We start from the raw sequence: 20,471 nt of genomic DNA, 5'->3' as shown, positions 1-20,471 counted from the left end.
TCGCTCCGTATTATTTGAGAAGCACTGCTGTAAATTAATTGTGTATTAAATGCTTATATTTATATATACAGTGTTCCCTCGATTTTCGTGGGGGATGCGTTCTGAGACCGCCCGCGAAAGTTGAATTTCTGCGAAGTAGAGATGCGGAAGTAAATACACCATTTTTGGCTATGAACAGTATCACAAGCCTTCCCTTAACACTTTAAACCCCTAAATTACCATTTCCCATTCCCTTAACAACCATTTACTCACCATTATTACTGGTACTCACCATTGAATAAGACACTTAGTGATCCTAATATTTATAAACATAATTATTTATTAACAATAATTATTTTTTTTGTTATTTATTTGCAAAAATTATTAGTTTGACGATGACATATGATGTCATTGGGCAGGAAAAAACGTGGAATAGAAAAAAACCGCGAAGTGTTTTTTAATTAATATTTTTTGAAAAACCGTGGTATAGGCTATTTGCTAAGTTTGAACCCGCAAAAATCGAGGGAACACTGTACTGTAAATTAACTATAAATAATATATGCCTCTAAATTGCCCAAAAATAATTAAGAATAAATGACACTGGTGTTCATGATGAGGAAACCTACACAATCCATACTGAGCCAATTATCATCTCAAGCAGGAAAAAAAATGAAAATACAGAAACAGAACACAAAGAACAGACATTAAAATTTGGATTTTATATTTCCAAAACTGGAAAATAATTGCAGTATGTGCTTTCTTCTTACCTGCAAATTCTTAGAGTGTTTCTGATGCAATGTAATATTGCTTCTCTGCATAACCTAGACTACAGCCTAATCTACAAGACTAGAAATTCTCCATCCAAGAACATTATCATCTATCAGACAAACTGGAGAGTGTTATCTATCTTCTCTGATGAAAACCTCTTGGAAATTTCCCCTTAACATTAAGTACATAGTGTTCATTGTGAGAGCAGTTCCTAAAGGTATAGTAGTTTATCTCAAAGAAACGGGTAGCATATTTTCTCTGTTTTTCAGTCTGGGGAAAAAAGTCTATTTAGTTACCTATAAAATAATTTATTTCACAACTTCCAAGCCTGTATGTGATGAAACGGTATCTCATATATGAGTTTACCGTTGATTTAGCAAATCCTTTGTGAGACCCGACAGGAATATAAACTGCAGCGTGAAAATGTCAAGCACAAGGGGAAAACTATGAAACTAGCCATATAAATTAATTTTCAAAAGCCTACTGAGTACTGACAGTCATCAGGCATGAGACATGGTAGTATAGAATATTAAAAAGCACTTTTTTCGAAACACCTTCCTTTTCAAAACAAGAAAAGGGAAGTACTATTATTACTCAGATATAAGCATTATAAATAATCCTGCATTCAAGATTTTAAACGGTTGGGCTGAACAGATTTCAGTTTTAGTACATTTTAGACGCACTTTTCCCCCCTCCAAAAGTCACAAGCAGCCAGCAACACCTAGCTGAGCTTGACTGATCTTTAAAAAAGCTGAACTGGGTGAAACATTACTGTACTAGGAAATCCAAGGGCATCTAAATTGAAAAACAAGTATTTTGGAAAGCAGGACAGTAATAAAATAATAATAATAATAATAATAACCAACAACAACAACAACAACAACGAGTCTACGGAGAGGGGCGGCATACAAATCCAATAAATAAATAAATAACAATAACAATAATAATTTATTAGATTTGTATGCCGCCCCTCTCTCGGAACGGCTCACAACAGCAACAAAATACAATATGATATAAATCCAATATTAAAACTAATTAAAAAAAACCCATTATTACTAAAAAACATTCAATTCTACACAGTCACACCATTCTCAAATGCTAGAGTCAGAAAGATCGGGGTAGGGAGGATTAGTTCCCCCCCCCCCTATGCTTGCGGCATAAATGGGTCTTTTACATCTTGCGGAAGGCAAAGACGGTGGGGGCAATTTGAATCTCTGGGGGCAGATGATTCCAGACAGCCGGGGCCACCACAGGGAAGGCTCTACCCCCTAGGTCCCACCAGACGGCATTGTTTGGTCGACGGGTCCTGGAGAAGGCCAACTCTGTGGGAACCTAATTGGCCGCTGGGATTCGGAATAATCTAATTTTAATCTATGTGTATTCTAGCATGTCTAAAAAAAGAGAAAATTTTCCATTTTCATTCTTGCAATGTGGAGCCATATGGGAGGGCACACGAGACTTTTCCATGTTTCAGCTACAGCCAGCTGATTTTTTGACCTTGGAAAGGTCATTTCATCTTCCAAAAACTTCAGGGAAGCTTTCCTGAAGCCCCGGAGGCAAAAAAATTTCCCCCAACGGACAAACTGGAAGTTTGGAAAAATGCACTTCCGGTTTGCCCGTTTGGACATTTTCATCATGTACCAGCAGTGGTGGGTTCCTACTGTGTGGTCCAGAGTGTCGCGCTGGTAGGAACCCACTGATGGAATTTTCAGCGATTTCCCCCCCCCCCCCAGCGTCTCCTGAGACCTTCTCAACTGTGCTTCGGATGAAGAATAAAACATAGAAACATAGAAAACAAGAAGACTGACGGCAGAAAAAGACCTCATGGTCTATCTAGTCTGCCCTTATACTATTTTTGTATTTTATCTTAGGATGGATATATGTTTATCCCAGGCATGTTTAAATTCAGTTACTGTGGATTTACCAACCACGTCTAGCTGGAAGTTTGTTCCAAGGATCTACTACTCTTTCAGTAAAATAATATTTTCTCATGTTGCTTTTGATCTTTCCCCCAACTAACTTCAGATTGTGTCCCCTTGTTCTTGTGTTCACTTTCCTATTAAAAACACTTCCCTCCTGAACCTTATTTAACCCTTTGACATATTTAAATGTTCGATCATGTCCCCCCTTTTCCTTCTGTCCTCCAGGCTATAAAGGTCGGCATTAAGACACTTCTTCCGACACGGAGATGCTGGGGGGAAAATTGGCATCATCAGTGGTTCCTACTGGTGTGGTACACAGGACCACATTGGTAGGAACCCACCACGCAAGGCTTTTTCCCACCTCCCAGCTCTGTTTGGGGAAAGGAGGTTTTTCCTCCCTCACAGCTCAATTGAGGTAGGGAAATCAGGGGGGTCATGAGCGCACGTGCAGGGGGCAGGACGTGCAACAGGGGCACTGCGTTATAGGTGTGGGCACTCGCATACATACAACAGTATGCATGCACAGACTTTCCGTACCCGAGGAAAAAAAGGTTTGCCGTCACTGCCCTATACCATTTCAGACAAATCGTTGTCCAATCTCTTCTTTAAAACCTCCAGTGTTGGAGCACCTGTGTTAGGAAATTTCTCCTTACTTCTAGGATGTCTCTCTCCTTGTCAAGTATCCATCCATTGCTTCTTGTTCTTTCTTCAGGTGCTTTGGATAATTGGTTGACTCCCTCTTCTTTGTAGCAGCTCCTTCGTTATTGGAATAGTGCTATCATGTCACTCCTAGTCCTTCTTTTTATTAAACTATACATACCTAATTCCTGCAACCATTCTTCATATGGTTTAGCCTCCGGTTCCGTAATCATCTTTATTGTTCTTCTTTGCAGTCTTTCTAAGAGCCTCAACACCCTTTTTTTAATATCCTAGCGACCAAAGTCCAGGGATCCTCTATGGGTCAGGCACACATTGTACATGGCCTACTAAGCAATCTTGTGCAGCCTGTTGTACTGGTTTGTTTATTTTAAGTCACTGAACGCACTGTTACATCTGCTCAGTTAGAAACTAGGGCATAAACCCAAGCCATAAACAATTTGTGTTTATCATTTTTTTCTGTTTTGTAAGTTTATGACAATTTGATTATTGTGAACAGCCAGAGATGTTGAAAGTCAGGCAGCATACAGATGATGATGATGATGATGATGATGACACACCAACCCAATGCTGCAAAAGCCATCAACCAATAATTATTTCAAAATGGTTTATTAACTGAACTTACTTGCCTTTTGCCAAACAACATCATGATTTCAGCAAACCAGTGTATTCTTCCCCTTAAAATCGACCCTATCTGTTGACCTTTTGGAGAAATTTGGTGCTAACAAGACAGCTGACAGCGGAGGGTAACTGGCTAGACATCTTTGAATTACTGTTAAAACTACCGTATCAAATCTTGCTTAAGGGCATGTTTTATTGTAGCTTAGTGGCCTGAAACCAGACTAGTGAGTCATGACCATGACAATGTGAGGTTCTTGTAAGCACATGTTCTGTACTGTCTGGAAAAAAAATATCAAATGAATAGGGGGGAGGAAGATTGAAAGTAAAAGGAACAACATTACGAGGTCAGATAAACTGTGCTTGAAGCCGGAAATTTTAGTTTTGATTTCATTGAGACAACACACAAGCGGAAATGAATGAGATGAGGGCAATTTAGTGATTACACGGTAAATTAAATGATCTCAAAGAGAATGTATTCCTTGGATTTTAAAAAAAGATGCCAACCTTTGACTTAACTTGCTTATCTACTTGCAAGTACTGTATTATGGTATTGTATTTATTTTGTCAAGCAATTATCGGGTGATAATTTGTACAAATTAAACATTAGATAAGTAATGATAAAAAGTAACAAAAGAAGACAATAGGACAGGGACGGTAGGCACAGTGGTGCGCTTATGCACGCCCCTTACAGACCTCTTAGAAAGGGGGAGAGGTCAATTGTAGATAGTCTAAGGTTAAAGGTTTTGGGGTTAGGAGTAGAAACCACAGAATCAGGTAGTGTATTCCAGGCATTGATTACTCTGTTGCTGAAGTCGTATTTTTTGCAGGCAAGTTTGGAGGGGTTGACATTTAGTTTAAATCGATTTCGTGCTCGAGTGTTGTTGCGGTTGAAGGTGAAGTAGTGGTTAACAGGACATTTTGGTATATGATTTTATGAACTATAATTAAGTCGGAACGGAGACGACGGAGTTGTAAGTTGTCTAAACCAAGAATTTCAAGTCTGGTGGAGTAAGATATTTTGTTGTGAGAAGAGGAATTATACTTTATATTTTCTTAAGGAACTCAAACAACATTTCCTCCCTCCCATAATACAGTGACATATATGCAGCTGAAAGAGTGATGGCCATAGTTACCCAGAAAGCTTCCATGCATCCCCCTTGTCTTGCTTCAATTCTCTAAATTCTGAACTAGAGTGTAATTGCTGCCATAAATCTCAAGATTTTCATTCTGGAAGAATATACCGTATTATTCGGAGTATAAGATGCACCTTTTTCCTCCCTAAAAGAGGCTGAAAATTTGGGTGCATTTTATACTCTGCATATAGCCTTTTTCTGAAGCTTTTTTTCCCCCAGCCCTAACTAGGTGCTAACAATTTTTCGAGCTCTTACCTTGCAGGCTTTTTCATTGTTACTCTCTTCAAATAATGTTTTTCCAGCACAAAGTCTTTGCAGGCTTTTTTTCCATTGCTCTACTTGCTCTGAATAAGTTTCTTTCCAGCCCTAAGAAGGTGTTAACAATGTTCCTAGCTCTTACTGGCTTACAGGCTCTTTCATTATTACTCTTTCAGAATAAGGTTTTTTTAAAGCCCTAACCAGGGGATAAAATAATGTGCTAAAGCTGAGTAGACTAAAGATGCTAGTCATATAAATTTATTTATTTATTTATTGGATTTGTATGCCGCCCCTCTCCTTAGACTGTTGTGGTTGGCTCTGACCCAGTTCCTGCCCCAGGGAATGTGGAAGTGGAGGCAGGGGAAATGTCAACATGTCCTAGGCCTATTTTGTTGCCGGCAGAGTCAGGGAGTACAGTTTCCTCGCACGAAGAAGAAAGTGGGGGTGACTTGGAAGAGGGAGGCTTGGCACACAGCCCAGGAAGCCAATCACTATTATCTTTGGTCGATTCAAATGACAAAGTGTTAGACCCACGCAGATGCAGACTTATGCATCGAAGAGACCAATTGAGGAAATATTACAGGAGATAAGAGAGGCCACCTGTGTTTGGGTGGGGCTCCAGTAATTAGAGTTGCTGCTATAAATAGCAGCATGCTAGTTTGGCCGTTGTGGAAGATTATCTGATCGCAGCTCTTCAGGATCGTGCCTCGCTGTTTCTGAACTTTGTTTGTGGATTTTTCATGCCTTTGACACCAAAGCAGAGCAAAGTGTGTGTGTCTCACTTTGTGGAAGAAGGAGGGCTGTGACGTTTCTTCACAGCTACTAGCTAAGCACTTAAGGATTGATTAAGGGGATTGTACAGCCGACAAGGTTGTTTTGGGGAATAGTTCTCTTTGCAATACAAAAAGGGTGCTTTGTTTCTTTTGAATTTTGCAATAAAGGACATTGTTTTGAACTTTCAAATGTGCGTGTGTCTGAAATTTGTACCCATGAATTTTCGGGAGGCTCATACCATACAGCCCGGCAGAACAAATACCTAGTAGGCAGATTTCCCTCCCGCCCCCCATTTTCCTCCCCCCAAACTATGGTGCATCTTATAGTCAGGTGCGTTTTATACTTTGAAAAATACGGTAATTAAATCTGAATATACAAGGTAGTTTATTTCTGCAATACATTTCTTTTCCTCAAAAACTTAAAGTTTGATGCTTATTTTATGGGGCAGTGGGAGAAAGGGTATGTGTACATTTTGCATTGTGATGCTAATCTTGCTTCTCTGCCTTTAACGTTCTGATCTATTTACTAAAATAAGGCACCTATTAAATTAGTAACCTACCACTGACATACAGTACCTCACTGCCTCTCTCCTCTCTTGTAAAGTTAAACAGATTTAATTTGCTAGCCATTTATTCAATTTGCAATGCAGAGTTTCATTCAAAGGCCATAGAAGCAATTAAAGTGGGTCACTGACTGCTTTATCTCACAACGGAAAAATACTAATAAATGACCATATTCGCGGTTTAGAATGAATGTGAAGACTCCCATACTGATTTCCAAGGCAAACTGTTCTAGTGCATTCAGATGAAACTGCATGTGTTTGTGTTGTAAACTGTGTCAAAGTACATTTCTGGAACTTTACTGAACAACGGAAGTATTTTCCTTTCATCACATGATTGGCTACTAATATAAATTTGTCCATAGTTGCTTGGACTGGACAGAATCCACAGGAATACATTTGCATACTGAACCTAATGTTTTACTTTGTTAACCCAAACTGAATAGGTTCAAAAACAGGAGCAGAGCATTCTAATTAATTTCAGCTCGGAGGTTTGAACGCTGCAAATGTTCAAGGACCCCTAAGCACAGCATGTTTATAATGTAACAATTTTTTACAGTTGAACAGGCAGGCAATAAATTTTTTATTTCTTTGTGAATAGAGAAAACAAGAACTATAAAAAAGAACCCGGTTGTTTATTAGAGGAAATGGTCACACCCTTTTATTTCCTGGGTGGGGATAGGCTTGCCTGCAAATAGTCTTTTTTCACTTTCACATGGTCTGTGTGGTTACACTTCAGCAGCACCCTTTCTGAACTCTGTAAATGATTAATTCTGCTGTTTGCTACTGATACATGCAAATCACTTGAGCAAGCATTGTTAAAGCAGCTACTGAATTATAGCCGCGCTGTTTGTTAACCATTTATTGATTCTTAAATTAAACTTCTCAGTCTGTGATCTGAAACTCACTCCATGAAAATAGACTTTTCACTGAAAAATGCCATGGGTGAAACTGAATGTTATTGTTGTATACAATGCCAGTGCTTGCATTTTATTAGGTACGATGCTGCAGGCACATGTGGAGCAATTAGACATCTGATCAACCCTTCCTGGAAACTGAACAGATCTGAATTTAAAAAATACGTCTGTCCCTCTCGTCTTCACCCTTTTTGTCTCCAGGCCTGTATGTTGAGGTTAATTCCAGAATTAGTGTAGATCCATGAGCTAAAATGTGGAAGAGAACATGCTTCTCGATGTTTGGAAGAGAATTTTTAAAAGTCTTTTTTGGAATGAGACATTTAGCCACAATAATCTGTAACCTGTCATGGAGTAAGATTATGAAGTCACTGCATACACTTTTATACCATCTGTTTACCTCTGCAATAAGATCTGTTTATAGAAATGGTAGAACCCATAATCTCAAACCCTATGATTTAATTTGATTTCAAGAATATTCTCCAAGGAATGAATAATCTAAAACAATTTAATTTCTATTGTCAGAATTGTAAGGAAACTTGATGTTTTCAGAGAATCACAGTAACCAAGGAGAAAATTATAATTTTCAATGAGGCCACTTCCATTTTTTTAAAACTGTTGGATTAAGTTTTAAGTTTTTAAACTCTTGAATTCTTTTAAAATATGCCAAAAGAATGCTCTGCAGTTTTAGAAGTTGGATACCAACTGGGTACTTATCATGAATGGATTATGTTTTATATTTCTGACTGGATATTATACATTCTCATTCTTATGCTAAGAATGGAGCATAAGAACAGCCCATTTTCATGGAATGGTTGATCAGAAGGGCGATGTCCAGTTGTCCCATATACACCTGCAACATCGCACCTAATAAAATGTGACTCCTGGAATTGTATAGAATAACATTCAGTTTCATCCATTGCTTTTATCAGTGAAGTCTATTTTGTGCTCTACCCACATCCTCCCTGCCAGCAATTAAACATGCAGGTGGCTGTTATAGAAACATAGAAGACTGACGGCAGAAAAAGACCTCATGGTCCATCTAGTCTGCCCTTATACTATTTCCTGTATTTTATCTTACAATGGATATATGTTTATCCCAGGCATGTTTAAATTCAGTTACTGTGGATTTACCAACCACGTCTGCTGGAAGTTTGTTCCAAGGATCTACTACTCTTTCAGTAAAATAATATTTTCTCATGTTGCCTTTGATCTTTCCCCCAACTAACTTCAGATTGTGTCCCCTTGTTCTTGTGTTCACTTTCCTATTAAAAACACTTCCCTCCTGAACCCTATTTAACCCTTTAACATATTTAAATGTTTCGATCATGTCCCCCCTTTTCCGTCTGTCTTCCAGACTATACAGATTGAGTTCATTAAGTCTTTCCTGATACGTTTTATACTTAAGAGCTTCCACCATTCTTGTAGCCTGTCTTTGGACTCGTTCAATTTTGTCAATATCTTTTTGTAGGTGAGGTCTCCAGAACTGAACACAGTATTCCAAATGTGGTCTCACCAGCGCTCTATATAAGGGGATCACAATCTCCCTCTTCCTGCTTGTTATACCTCTAGCTATGCAGCCAAGCATCCTACTTGCCTTTCCTACTGCCCGACCACACTGCTCACCCATTTTGAGACTGTCAGAAATCACTAACCCTAAATCCTTCTCTTCTGAAGTTTTTGCTAACACAGAACTGCCAATGCAATACTCAGATTGAGGATTCCTTTTCCCCAAGTGCATTATTTTACATTTGGAAACATTAAACTGCAGTTTCCATTGCTTTGACCATTTATCTAGTAAAGCTAAATCATTTACCATATTACAGACCCCTCCAGGGGGGTTATGAACTATTCACAGCAGGAAATTTCTGTTGGAAAGAAGCTAGATCTTCCGAGATTCAAGCTTTTGGAATCTGCTTTTCTCATTTCATCAATAAATCAATCTGGACGTCATATCATTCATTCACTTTTTATTCTATTTATATGTTATGACTTCAGTATTATGAAATACAGATGACACTTAACATTTTATGAATCCTTTATATACAGTGGGGGGGGAAGTATTTAGTCAGACACCAGTTGTGCAAGTTCTCCCACTTAAAAAGATGAGAGAGGCCTGTAATTGACATCATAAGTAGACCTCAACCATGACAGACAACATGAGAAAACACATCCAGAAAATCACATTGTCTGATTATTAATGAATTTATTTGTAAATTATGGTGGAAAATAAGTATTTGGTCACCTACCAAATACAGCAAGATTTCTGGCTCTCACAGACCTGTAACTTCTTCTTTAAGAGGTTCCTTTGTCCTCCACTCATTACCTGTAGTAATGGCACCTGTTTAAATTTGTTATCAGTATAAAAGACACCTGTCCAGAACCTCAAACAATCCACTCCAAACTCCACTATGGTGAAGACCAAAGAGCTGTCGAAGGACACCAGAAACAAAATTGTAGCCATACACCAGGCTGGGAAGACTGAATCTGCAATAGGGAAGCAGCTTCGTGTGAAAAAAATCAACTCTGGGAACAATAATTAGAAAATGGAAGACATACAAGACCACTGATAATATCCCTTGATCTGGGACTACACGCAAGATCTCTTTCCATGGGCTCAAAATGATCACAAGAACGGTGAGCAAAAATCTCAGAACCACACTGGGGAACCTAGTGAATGACCTGCAGTGAGCTGGGACCATCAGAACAAATCTATCATTAGTAACACACTACGCCGCCAGGGACTCAGATTCTGCAGTGCCAGACGTGTCCCTCTGCTTAAGCCAGTACATGTCTGGGCCCATCGGAAGTTTGCTAGAGAGCATTTGGATGATCCAGAAGAGTATTGGGAGAATGTCATATGGTCAGATGAAACAGTAGAACTGTTTGGTAGAAACACAAATTGCCGTGTTTGGAAGAGGAAGAATGCTGAGTTGCATCCAAAGAACACCATACCTACTGTGAAGCATGGGGGTGGTAATATCATGTTTTGGGGCTGTTTCTCTGCAAAGGGACCAGGACGACTGATCCATGTACATGAAAGAATAAATGGGACCATATATTGTGAGGTTTTGAGTGCAAACCTCCTTCCATCAGCAAGGACACTGAAGCTGAAACGTGGCTGGGTCTTTCAGCATGACAATGATCCCAAGCACACCGCCAGGTGAACAAAGGAGTGGCTTCGTAAGAAGCATTTTAAGGTCCTGGAGTGGCCTAGCCAGTCTCCAGATCTCAACCTTATAAAAAAAAATTGGAGGGAGTTGAAAGTCCGTGTTGCCCAGTGACAGCCCCAAAACATCACTGCTCTAGAGGAGATTTGCATGGAGGAATGGGCCAACATTCCAGCAACAGTGTGTGGCACCCTTGTGAAGACTTACAGAAAACGTCTGACCTCTGTCATTGCCAACAAAAGATATATAACAAAGTATTGAGATGAACTTTTCTTATTGACCAAATACTTATTTTCCACCATAATTTGCAAATAAATTCGTTAAAAATCAGACAATGTGATTTTCTGGATGTGTTTTCTCATGTTGTCTGTCATGGTTGAGGTCTACTTATGATGTCAATTACAGGCCTCTCTCATATATTTTTTTTAAGTGGGAGAACTTGCACAACTGGTGTCTGACTAAATACTTCCTCCCCCCACTGTATCATGAATATCTCATAGTAGAGGAAGAAGCATAGAGCTTATTATATGGTTCTATTATACTCCAGGCTTGTCAAACTGGTGCTGGTCTCCCTGCTGCTTTCCGAGGTGGAGGATGGGAGTGGGGGATGGTCAGCTAAAGCTGGGCACACAGCTTCATTTCCACCGGTGGAACTATGTCCCATCCAGTCCTGCCTACTGCCCACCCTTGGATACATCCATACAGTTTTCTTATCAACACTATGCAAATGATGTACTGCCCTCTTTTAGGATGTTTTTCTTTACTTCCTACTCCAATCTGACCGGTTAGGTCCCACAGAGTTGGTCTCCTCCAGGTCCCATCAACTAAACAATGTCATTTGGCGGGACCCAGGGGAAAAGCCTTCTCTGTGGCGGCTCCGACCCTCTGTAATCCGCTCCCTCCAGAGATTAGAACTGCCCCCACCCTCCTTGCCTTTCGTAAACTCCTTAAAACCCACCTCTGCCGTCAAGCATGGGGGAACTGAAACATAGTTATTTGTGTATGATATGACTGTATGTATGTTTTTATATATTGGGGTTTCTTGTTTTTTAGACTTTTTAAATGTATTATTGTTATTTTAGATTCTAACTATTAGATTTGTTATTATATATTGTTTTTATCATTGCTGTAAGCCGCCCTGAGTCTACGGAGAGGGGCGGCATACAAATCTAATTAATAATAATAATAATAATAATAATAATAATAATAATAATAATAATAATAATAATCTATAGATCATGGATTTCTGGTTTTCCATCCAAGTATCAACTAGGTTCATGCTTGATTTTTTTTTTAAGGTCAGTCAAGTAACATAAGCAACTTTTATCATTAATGAATAAGAACAGCCAACATTGTTCCCAGCTCTGAAATAACCTCCTCAGTGACATTATGTTAGGAGGTATTTTATTATTTTTTCAATATTAAATACATTGTTATTCTTTCAAATCCTTTAATATTATAAAACTAACTGTGTAATTCAATGGAGACTTCAAATTCCTTTTCACTAACTATTTTAGTCGGTGATCTCTATAAATTAATCTAAATTGCACAATACATTTTAAAACCTCTGCTTCAAATTAAATATTTTAGAGATATTTTTAAATGATTTCAAAGCTACCAATAGGGAAATCTATAAATTTTCAAACTAAATATACCTAAATGATACATATTTTTAATCTATTTATCAACATTTTTACGCTGCACAAGGTCAAATTGTCCTTTCAATACACAACACAAAGACAAAACCATAAAATGTAAGAATATAACTTAGAAAAAAAAACTTGAAAAAAACTGAACTTAATGCAAACCACTTAAAGTAAATATTTATAATGTAACTCCAAACATAAAGAAACTGGCTTTTACAAAGCAAAAATAGAGGAAGTGATAAACTGCATAAAAATACTCTAGCATTTATAATTAGCATTTAAAATCCATGTCCTAAATAAGTACTTTTTTTGTAATGCACTGCAAAAATAGAAAGAGCCATGCTATAAATAATCAGCAGTCTCCAAGAAAGCAAGTCCTTCATCTGCTTGTATATCAACAATATAGTGAGTATTGGCAACACATAAAGGCCATATAAATATTGACTCACTTCACAAGACAAAAGAGGTTTCTCATGTCTCACAGGAAATAAATAATATGAGCTTTGTGTTTGTTTTCAAGTCCTGCTATTATATTAGCTACATCCAAGTCCAATTTAACATGTATCAATAGCTATTACATATGTTGCAAAAATATTAGATGAGGCAGTAGTGAGTTCTAAAACCCATTGCTACTGGTTCGTGCACACGCTCACATATGCACGCAACGATTCTGGTCCTAGGTGGGTGGGTGGAGCCTCCTGCCAACGCCACTGATTCGCAGAACCAGGCCAAACAGGAAACAACCCACCGCTGAGATGAGACGGTTATTTTGATATAACAGAACATTAGCATTTTATAAAGCGATTTAAATAAAATTATTCTAAGGATATTCTGATTTTAATCTACCATCACGGTTATTTTGATATAACAGAACATTAGCATTTTATAAAGCGATTTAAATAAAATTATTCTAAGGATATTCTGATTTTAATCTACCATCACTTCACGAAACCTCGGGGGTGGCGCAGGAATTCATGGCTTCCATGACAACCATGGACCTGACCCAAGTAATTCAGAGGGGGATATACACTTGACTTGGTGTTACTCTCAGAGAAGTGGAAAGATGATCTGGTTTTAAGGGGTATAGTCACCACACCCTTGTCATGGTCAAATCACTCCCTGCTGAGGCTGGACTTTGGCCGACCAATTCCCCACTGCAGAGAGGTGGAACATCCTAATCGGTTCCACCTCCCTCTGGTGGGGGATTGGTCGGCCAAAGTCCAATCGTCTAATGGACCCGGATGGGTTTCAGAGGGAGCTTGGGTTAATTACCGACTCGTTTGTCCATAGTCCATCTGAGTCTCTAGTGATGGCATAGAATAAGGCCGCACTGGGGGCTCTGGACCGGATTGCGCCTTTGCGGCCTCTCCGATGCAGTAGACCCTGAAGATCTTCTTGGTTTACTGAAGAACTCCGGGGAATGAAATGCCAAAGAGATGCCTAGAGCAAGCATGTAGGGCCAGTAACTCTGAGTCTTACCAAACACAGGTAAGAGCCTATGTTAGGACTTAACTTGTGGCGATAGAGCCGGCAAACTCTGTGTTAAGTTACTGCCCTTATTGCATCTGCAGATTCTCGCCCAGCCACTCTGTTTAGGGTGACCCGTTCCTTCCTGAACAAGGTGGAAGCGGTGGAACCCTTAAAAGGGTAAAGCTGAGGAATTTGTTCAGTTTCATGCAGATAAAGTCACTCAGATTCGGAATGATCTGGACTCCAATTGGGCAATTCAGACTGAGGCGACAGGGTCAGGTCTTACTTCTGTTATTTGGGAAGAGTTTGACCTGGTAACCCCTGAGGAAGTGGTCAAGGCCATGGGAGTTGTGAATTCCTCCACCTGTCTACTGGACCCGTGTCCCTCCCAGCTGTTTTCAGACAGTCGGGAGGTGGCACACAGCTGAATCCAGGCGTTGATTAATGCTTCCTTGAGAGAGGGGTCATTCCCACAGCTGTTGAAGGAAGCGTTTGTGTGACCCCTCCTCAAAAAACCATCCCCGGATCCAGACAAATTGAAGAACTATAGACCAATCCCCAACCTGCCTTTTTTGGATAAGGTTGTTGAGAAGATGGTGGCACTCCAGCTCCGGTGGTCCTTGGATGAAGCTGATTATCAGGATTCCTTTCAGTCTGATTTCAGGACCAGTCAAAGCATGGAAACTGCTTTAGTTGCGCTGATGGATGATCTCTGGCAATGCTGGGATAGGGGATATTCCTCTATCCTGGTGCTCCTTGACCTCTCAGCAGCCTTCGATACAATCGACTATGGTATCCTTCTGTGACCTCTGGGGGGATTGGAGTGGAGGTACCGTTCTACAGTGGTTCTCCTCCTATCTCTTTGGCTGTTCGCAGCCAGTGTTAGTGGAGAGGGGCAGAGGTCCACCCCTCGGCCTCTCCTTTGTCAGGTGCCGCAGGGGTCTGTCCTACCCCCCCCCTACTATTTAAAATCTACATGAAGCCGCTGGGTGAGATCATCCGACCGCATGGGGTGAGGTATCATCAGTATGCTGATGATACCCAATTATACAGCTCCACTGATGCCAATTCAGTGAAGCGGTGGATGTGATGTGCCAGTGCCTGGAAGCTGTAAGGGTCTGGATGGTGGCCAACAGGCTCAAACTCAACTCAGATAAGACCGAGTGGCTGTGGGCGTTTCCTCCTAAGGACTATTCGATCTGTCCATCCATTGTTCTGGGGGGATAAACATTGACAAACACCCCCTCAGACAGGGTACGCAACTTGGGTATTCTCCTGGATCCACAGCTGAGCCTTGATCACCACTTCTTGGCTGTGGCCAGGGGGACCTTTGCCCAGGTTCGCCTGGTTTATCAGTTGCGGGCCTGCCTGGACCAGGAGCTCTACGCACAATCGCTCAAGCCCTCATCACCTCCCGTCTTAATTATTGCAATGCGCTCTACATGGGGCTACCCTTGAAGAGCGTTCGGAGACTCCAAATTGTCCAGAATCCAGCTGTGCGAGCTATCATGGGTGTACCTCGGTTTTAATTTTGTGACATAGATTAACTTTCTCATGTGGCTAAGACTCAACTTTTAGTATCCCAATCCCTTCCAAAAATACCTTGCAGCTGTTAATTCTGGCAATATAGTAGAAATTTCACCAAATAAGATTGGGAAGCTATGCAAACCATGGCTTCCACAATTACTTCAAGACACTTAATTATAGCTCCACTCTGTATCAAATGACCAGGAAGGAGAGGAACTTAGAATAGAGATCTTAGCAATTTTCTAAGAAAGTTTCCCTTTCATATATATGCACTAGAGATTAAAAAAAAAACTTTGGCAGAACACTTGGCATGACCTTAGCCATTTTTAACTCAATCCTTTTTTTAACAGAAGGGTTTAACAGGATTACATAGAAGGATTAACAGGTTCGCCTCCTAGATCAAGTTCTGTTCTGTTCAAGTTTAGAGAGTTACCATCTGATAGAGAATCCTGAATCCACCTTTATAATTTTATCTCCACCACTCCATTAACCTGAAATTAATAAAGAAGACCAAGTCTCTTCCAAAATATTAAGGGTACATAAAAGGTTTGTTGATTTGATCACTTGAATTTTAACATTTAAATTTCCCTGCTTTCCCTGCTTATATGCAATGAAACTATTAAAGTGAAGGTAATGAAAAAGCTGGACATAGAGAAACTGGAATTTAAATAATTCAAAGATAAAAAGAGAAAGATTTTAACGTAAGGTAAAAACTTTAAAGAACTTAGTTGTCTACATGGTCTTTGGTATAGAAAATTTGCATTCATGAGTAGGGATAGGTTCTACTTATCTTCCCTACCTGTTCGCATCACGTCGGAAATGATCCTCTACGCAAATAACCTTCTGCGCATGCACAGAGGGTTCTTTGCAAGCCGCTTGCAAGGAGCGGCGACTGGAGGACAGGTTTGGGGGCGTGGCCAGCTGGCCATCATTGCCGATTCAGTCAGCGGGGGCAAATTTCCACCATCGGTATGACAAACAGGTCTGAACTGGCAGCAACCACCACTGTTCAGTTTAGAGTATATTAAATCTATTGAACTTAAGATGTGATTAATTCTGTAAAATAGATATTTTCAAGTTTGATGCACACTTCCAAAATGTTCTAAAAGTATTAGTTGTCAGCTTCAGTATGCTTGAAATGTAAAGAGGAGGGAGTGCGCTAAAACATATAATATGGTCTTATTACTGTTCTTTGGAAATATATTTGTGCTATGAAATATATTTGTACAATGTGCTCCGACATAGCTAAAATTATGAATAATGGTTTGTTTAAATAACTATTAAATAAACAAGTACCTGTGTTAATTTATTCATTTTACCTGTTCTGACATTGCAGATTAATTATAATTTCCCATTATGTCAAGACTAGATATCTGTATCTTCTACCTAGATATGGGCACAACATTGTTTCCAAACATATCCCAATAATTTAATTTAATTTAAAACTCTTCCAGCATATTTAGTGAAACAAGGGAGATTTTGGAGTGTCTGTTCTACTCCAGAATAAGCAGATTTGTCTAACATCTATATAAATGTGCCTCAGTGATCACTAGATCAGTGATTTTCAACCTTTTTTGAACCGTGGCACATTTTTTACATTTACAAAACCATGGGGCACATTGAGTGGGGGGCGGGGGGGGGGGGCTAAAAAAAGTTTGGACAAAAAAATTCTCTCTCTCTCTTCCTCCCTTTCGCTCTATTTCTCTCTCCCTCTTTCTCTCCCTTCCTCTTTTTTTCTCTCTCCATCCCTCTTTCTTTCTCTCTTCCTTCTTTCCTCTTTTTTGCTCTGTCTCCCTCCATACTTCCCTCTATGTCTTTCTCTCTCCCACCTTCCCTCCCTCTCTTTCTTTCTCTCTCTTGCTTTCTTTCTCTCTTGTTCTCTTTCTCTCTTGCTTTCTTTCTTTCTCTCTTGCTTTCTTTCTCTCTTACTTGCTTTCTCTCGTTTTCTTTCTCTCTCTCTTTCTCTTTCTTTCTCTCTTTCTTTCTCTTGTTTTCTTTCTCTCTCTGAGCTTCGCGGCACACCTGACCATGTCTCGCGGCACACTAGTGTGCCACGGCACACTGGTTGAAAAACACTGCACTAGATGATCAATTGATAACCTTATCAAGTAAACTCCAAGCATTATTTGTACGTCACACAGGGTATCACTTATAAACAGTAGTTCCTATTTAACAAAAGTTAAACGAATTATCTGAGACTTCATAATATTTTCTCTTTCCACTCGGAAGGAAATATAGTGGTTTCCGCTGATACAAATACCAACACAGGAACTTTTTACAAAATTAACTTCTTGGGATACATGTACAGATGAGATTATTCAAGCACTGACTGAAACCTCTTCCATGCAGTTACATTGATCTATATTTTCAAAAATAATGGGATCCAAGAACATTTCTCTTTGAATTGTGACAGCCACTCATAAAGACCATGGAAGAGACAAGCTTACCTGAACTTCTGAATCAGCATCAACATGTTGCAGTTGAAACCAAGTGTCTCGATTATGATATTTCTGCAAATCTTCTTTCAAAATTGCGACTTTGCCTGCAAATAGATCAAATGAAATGCATTGTGATGAATATAAATATTGTTATATAAGAGCCTTCCTTACATTGAATATACAGTATTACAACTGCAATTCCCTTAATTCCAAGCAAAATTCCATGGCTGGTAATTGCAAGAATTAAAATCCCAACATACTCTCAAGGTTCCAAATTGAGGAAGTTGCAATAAATATTTTAGGTAAAACAATCTGTAAAATGATTTTGTTTAAAAAATGATTTTTGCAGAGTGAAAAAGTACATACTAAGATACTAATTGTTCAATGTTTAAAGAGCAATTATAAAATCAATGAAGTTTACTAATATTATACATCAAATTCTTCATCTTGGAGAAAAGCTTATTGACATTAGTAGTTAGCTTTCTGAATCCAAATATTTAATCTCTAACAAGGGTTCTTCAGCTGGGATTAGTGACCACGACTTTTATCTAGAATAATTGCATTGAAGTTTAACTGCAGCTGAAAAACTTTCTATACAAAATGAAAGTTTCATGCATGTTGAAAATTATTTCATACTCTTGACCTAGTGTAAATTATATAAAAATGAACTTCGCCTTTTATAGATTTTCTATAGATAACTCATATGATCAGAAGACCCAAATCATCTAAGAAATTTTATCAAGTACTGCGAAAAAGATTTGTTTAACAAGTGTGTCAGGGGCACATTATTCCAATTGCTTCCAATGCTCTGTATTTTCTACCAGCCTGAAAGCTACTTTTGTCAATTAATAAACTCTCTGAAAACAGTATGTTGCAATAACAAAGACAAACTGGAAGATCTGAGAAGCTGCTTTGCACAGTTTGACACAAAGTGATTATTAATACTAAATACAAAAAGCAAATTGTAAATCCTTGTCAATAGCATATGTTCCCATTGGCCAATATTCTTGCCATCCATAGTAATATTTTGCTGATCGAAGGACGTAGCTTCACTCTATGCAAACATTTCGCTTAAGAATTTCTCATGACTAAATTCTGGATTTATATTAGCTACATAAATGAAAGCTTTGGCTTCTCATCTGTCCTCCTAGTTTGTAAATTAGGCCAGAAATAATTGAGCATCTGTCACATGAAGGGCACCCGGTATAAGACTTTATTCTTTCAGATAAGTGCTAAACGATCAGATGATGTAGCATGTTTCCTGTTTTTAACTGAAGGTCACAGAGGCTGAACTGTTCGTTGCATGGCTGCTAAGAATTGTGTTGTTAATCTATTTTCTAAGTTCCCAGCATTTGGCCTAAAGCGTTTTCAAAGCCTCTTTTAAATATCCCATAGTTAAATCAACCCACTCTCCGAGAAGTTGGCTTCAACTCCTGATACATTCATGGATAGGGTCACACAGGTTATTGGCCACTGTACAACTTCCAACTTCATCGTCTCAATCTAGCCTACACTCTTGGTACTCTCCAGAAGCTTCTCATCCAAATATCATCCAGGCTGAACCCCGTTTAGATTCTGAGCACAATGTCTAAATAGTCCATTGAATTTTATTTTGAATGCTTTTATCATATTAAAAAGCAACAATTTCAATACTTTCCCAAATTCATTGGTACCTCTAACTAAGAACGCCTCTACTTACGAACATTTCTAAATAAGATTTTTTTGCCACTTCTGAAGAACCATTTTCCACTTACAAACCCAAGCCTCCGAAACTGTAACAGGAAAAGGCAAGGAGGAGCCTCCAGGAATCTCCTGGGTGGAAACAGGGCTGGAAAAGGCGGAGAGAAGCCTCTGTGGGGCCTCTCTAGGAATCTCCTGGAAGGAAGCAGGGCTGGAAAAGCCGGGGAGAAGCCTCCGTGGGACCTCTTTAGGAATCTCCTGGGAGGAAGCAGGGCCTCCACCCTCCCTGTGATTTCCCCAATCGCACACATTATTTGCTTTTACATTAATTCCTATGGGAAAAATTGCTTCTTCTTACAAACTTTTCTGCTTAAGAACCTGGTCACGGAACGAATTAAGTTCGTAAGTAGAGGTACCACTGTAGTTAAATTCCCTGAAATTAATAAATCTGTCTTCCCTATTAATTTTTCTTGTCAGAATGTTACATGGCAGTACTTATCACATTATTTTATATAACAGGCTTAGCAAAGCCCTAAACATAAAAGCACTGAAGTCAATTCATTTTAAATACATTAAATTACTTCAGAGAAGATGTATTATAGGTAATCCTCAACTTACAGTCATCTGTTTAGTCATCAGTTCAAGTTACATTGGCACTGAAAAAAGTGACTTATTGTTGCGTCCTGGCATGTTGTATTTGATGGATGGCTCACTTGTGATTTTCTAACACTTATGACAGTTTTTCACACTCACAGCCATTGCAGATCCCCGTATCACGTGATCAAAATTCAAACCCTTGGCAACTGGTATGTATTTAAGATAGTTGCAGTACCCTGGAGTCATATGATCACTTTTGTGATCTTCCGACAAGGAAGCCAATAGGGAAGCCAGATTTATTTAACAACTGTGTTATTAACTTAATAACTAAAGTGATTCACTTAATAGCTGTAGCAAG

The 20,471-nt window shown here is 39.1% G+C and overlaps 2 protein-coding genes across 2 annotated transcripts in view; both read right to left on the bottom strand.

Moving 5' to 3' along the window:
* Nucleotides 1–20,471, bottom strand: part of LOC139166905 (uncharacterized) — a 984,072-nt gene that overhangs the window by 470,902 nt on the left and 492,699 nt on the right. The gene's annotated exons all lie outside the window — the stretch shown is intronic.
* Nucleotides 1–20,471, bottom strand: part of RASA3 (RAS p21 protein activator 3) — a 188,510-nt gene that overhangs the window by 87,249 nt on the left and 80,790 nt on the right. Inside the window, exon 4 of the mRNA XM_070751116.1 lies at nucleotides 17,846–17,940. Within this exon, the coding sequence (XP_070607217.1) occupies nucleotides 17,846–17,940 (95 nt within the window). The remainder of the gene's footprint in view (nucleotides 1–17,845; nucleotides 17,941–20,471) is intronic.

This window comes from Erythrolamprus reginae, chromosome 4 (genome assembly GCF_031021105.1).
Source record: "Erythrolamprus reginae isolate rEryReg1 chromosome 4, rEryReg1.hap1, whole genome shotgun sequence".
NCBI classification, from domain to species: Eukaryota; Metazoa; Chordata; class Lepidosauria; order Squamata; family Dipsadidae; genus Erythrolamprus; species Erythrolamprus reginae.
The sequence above is the reverse complement of the archived record's forward strand: the minus strand, read 5'-3'. Positions and strand labels throughout refer to the sequence as shown.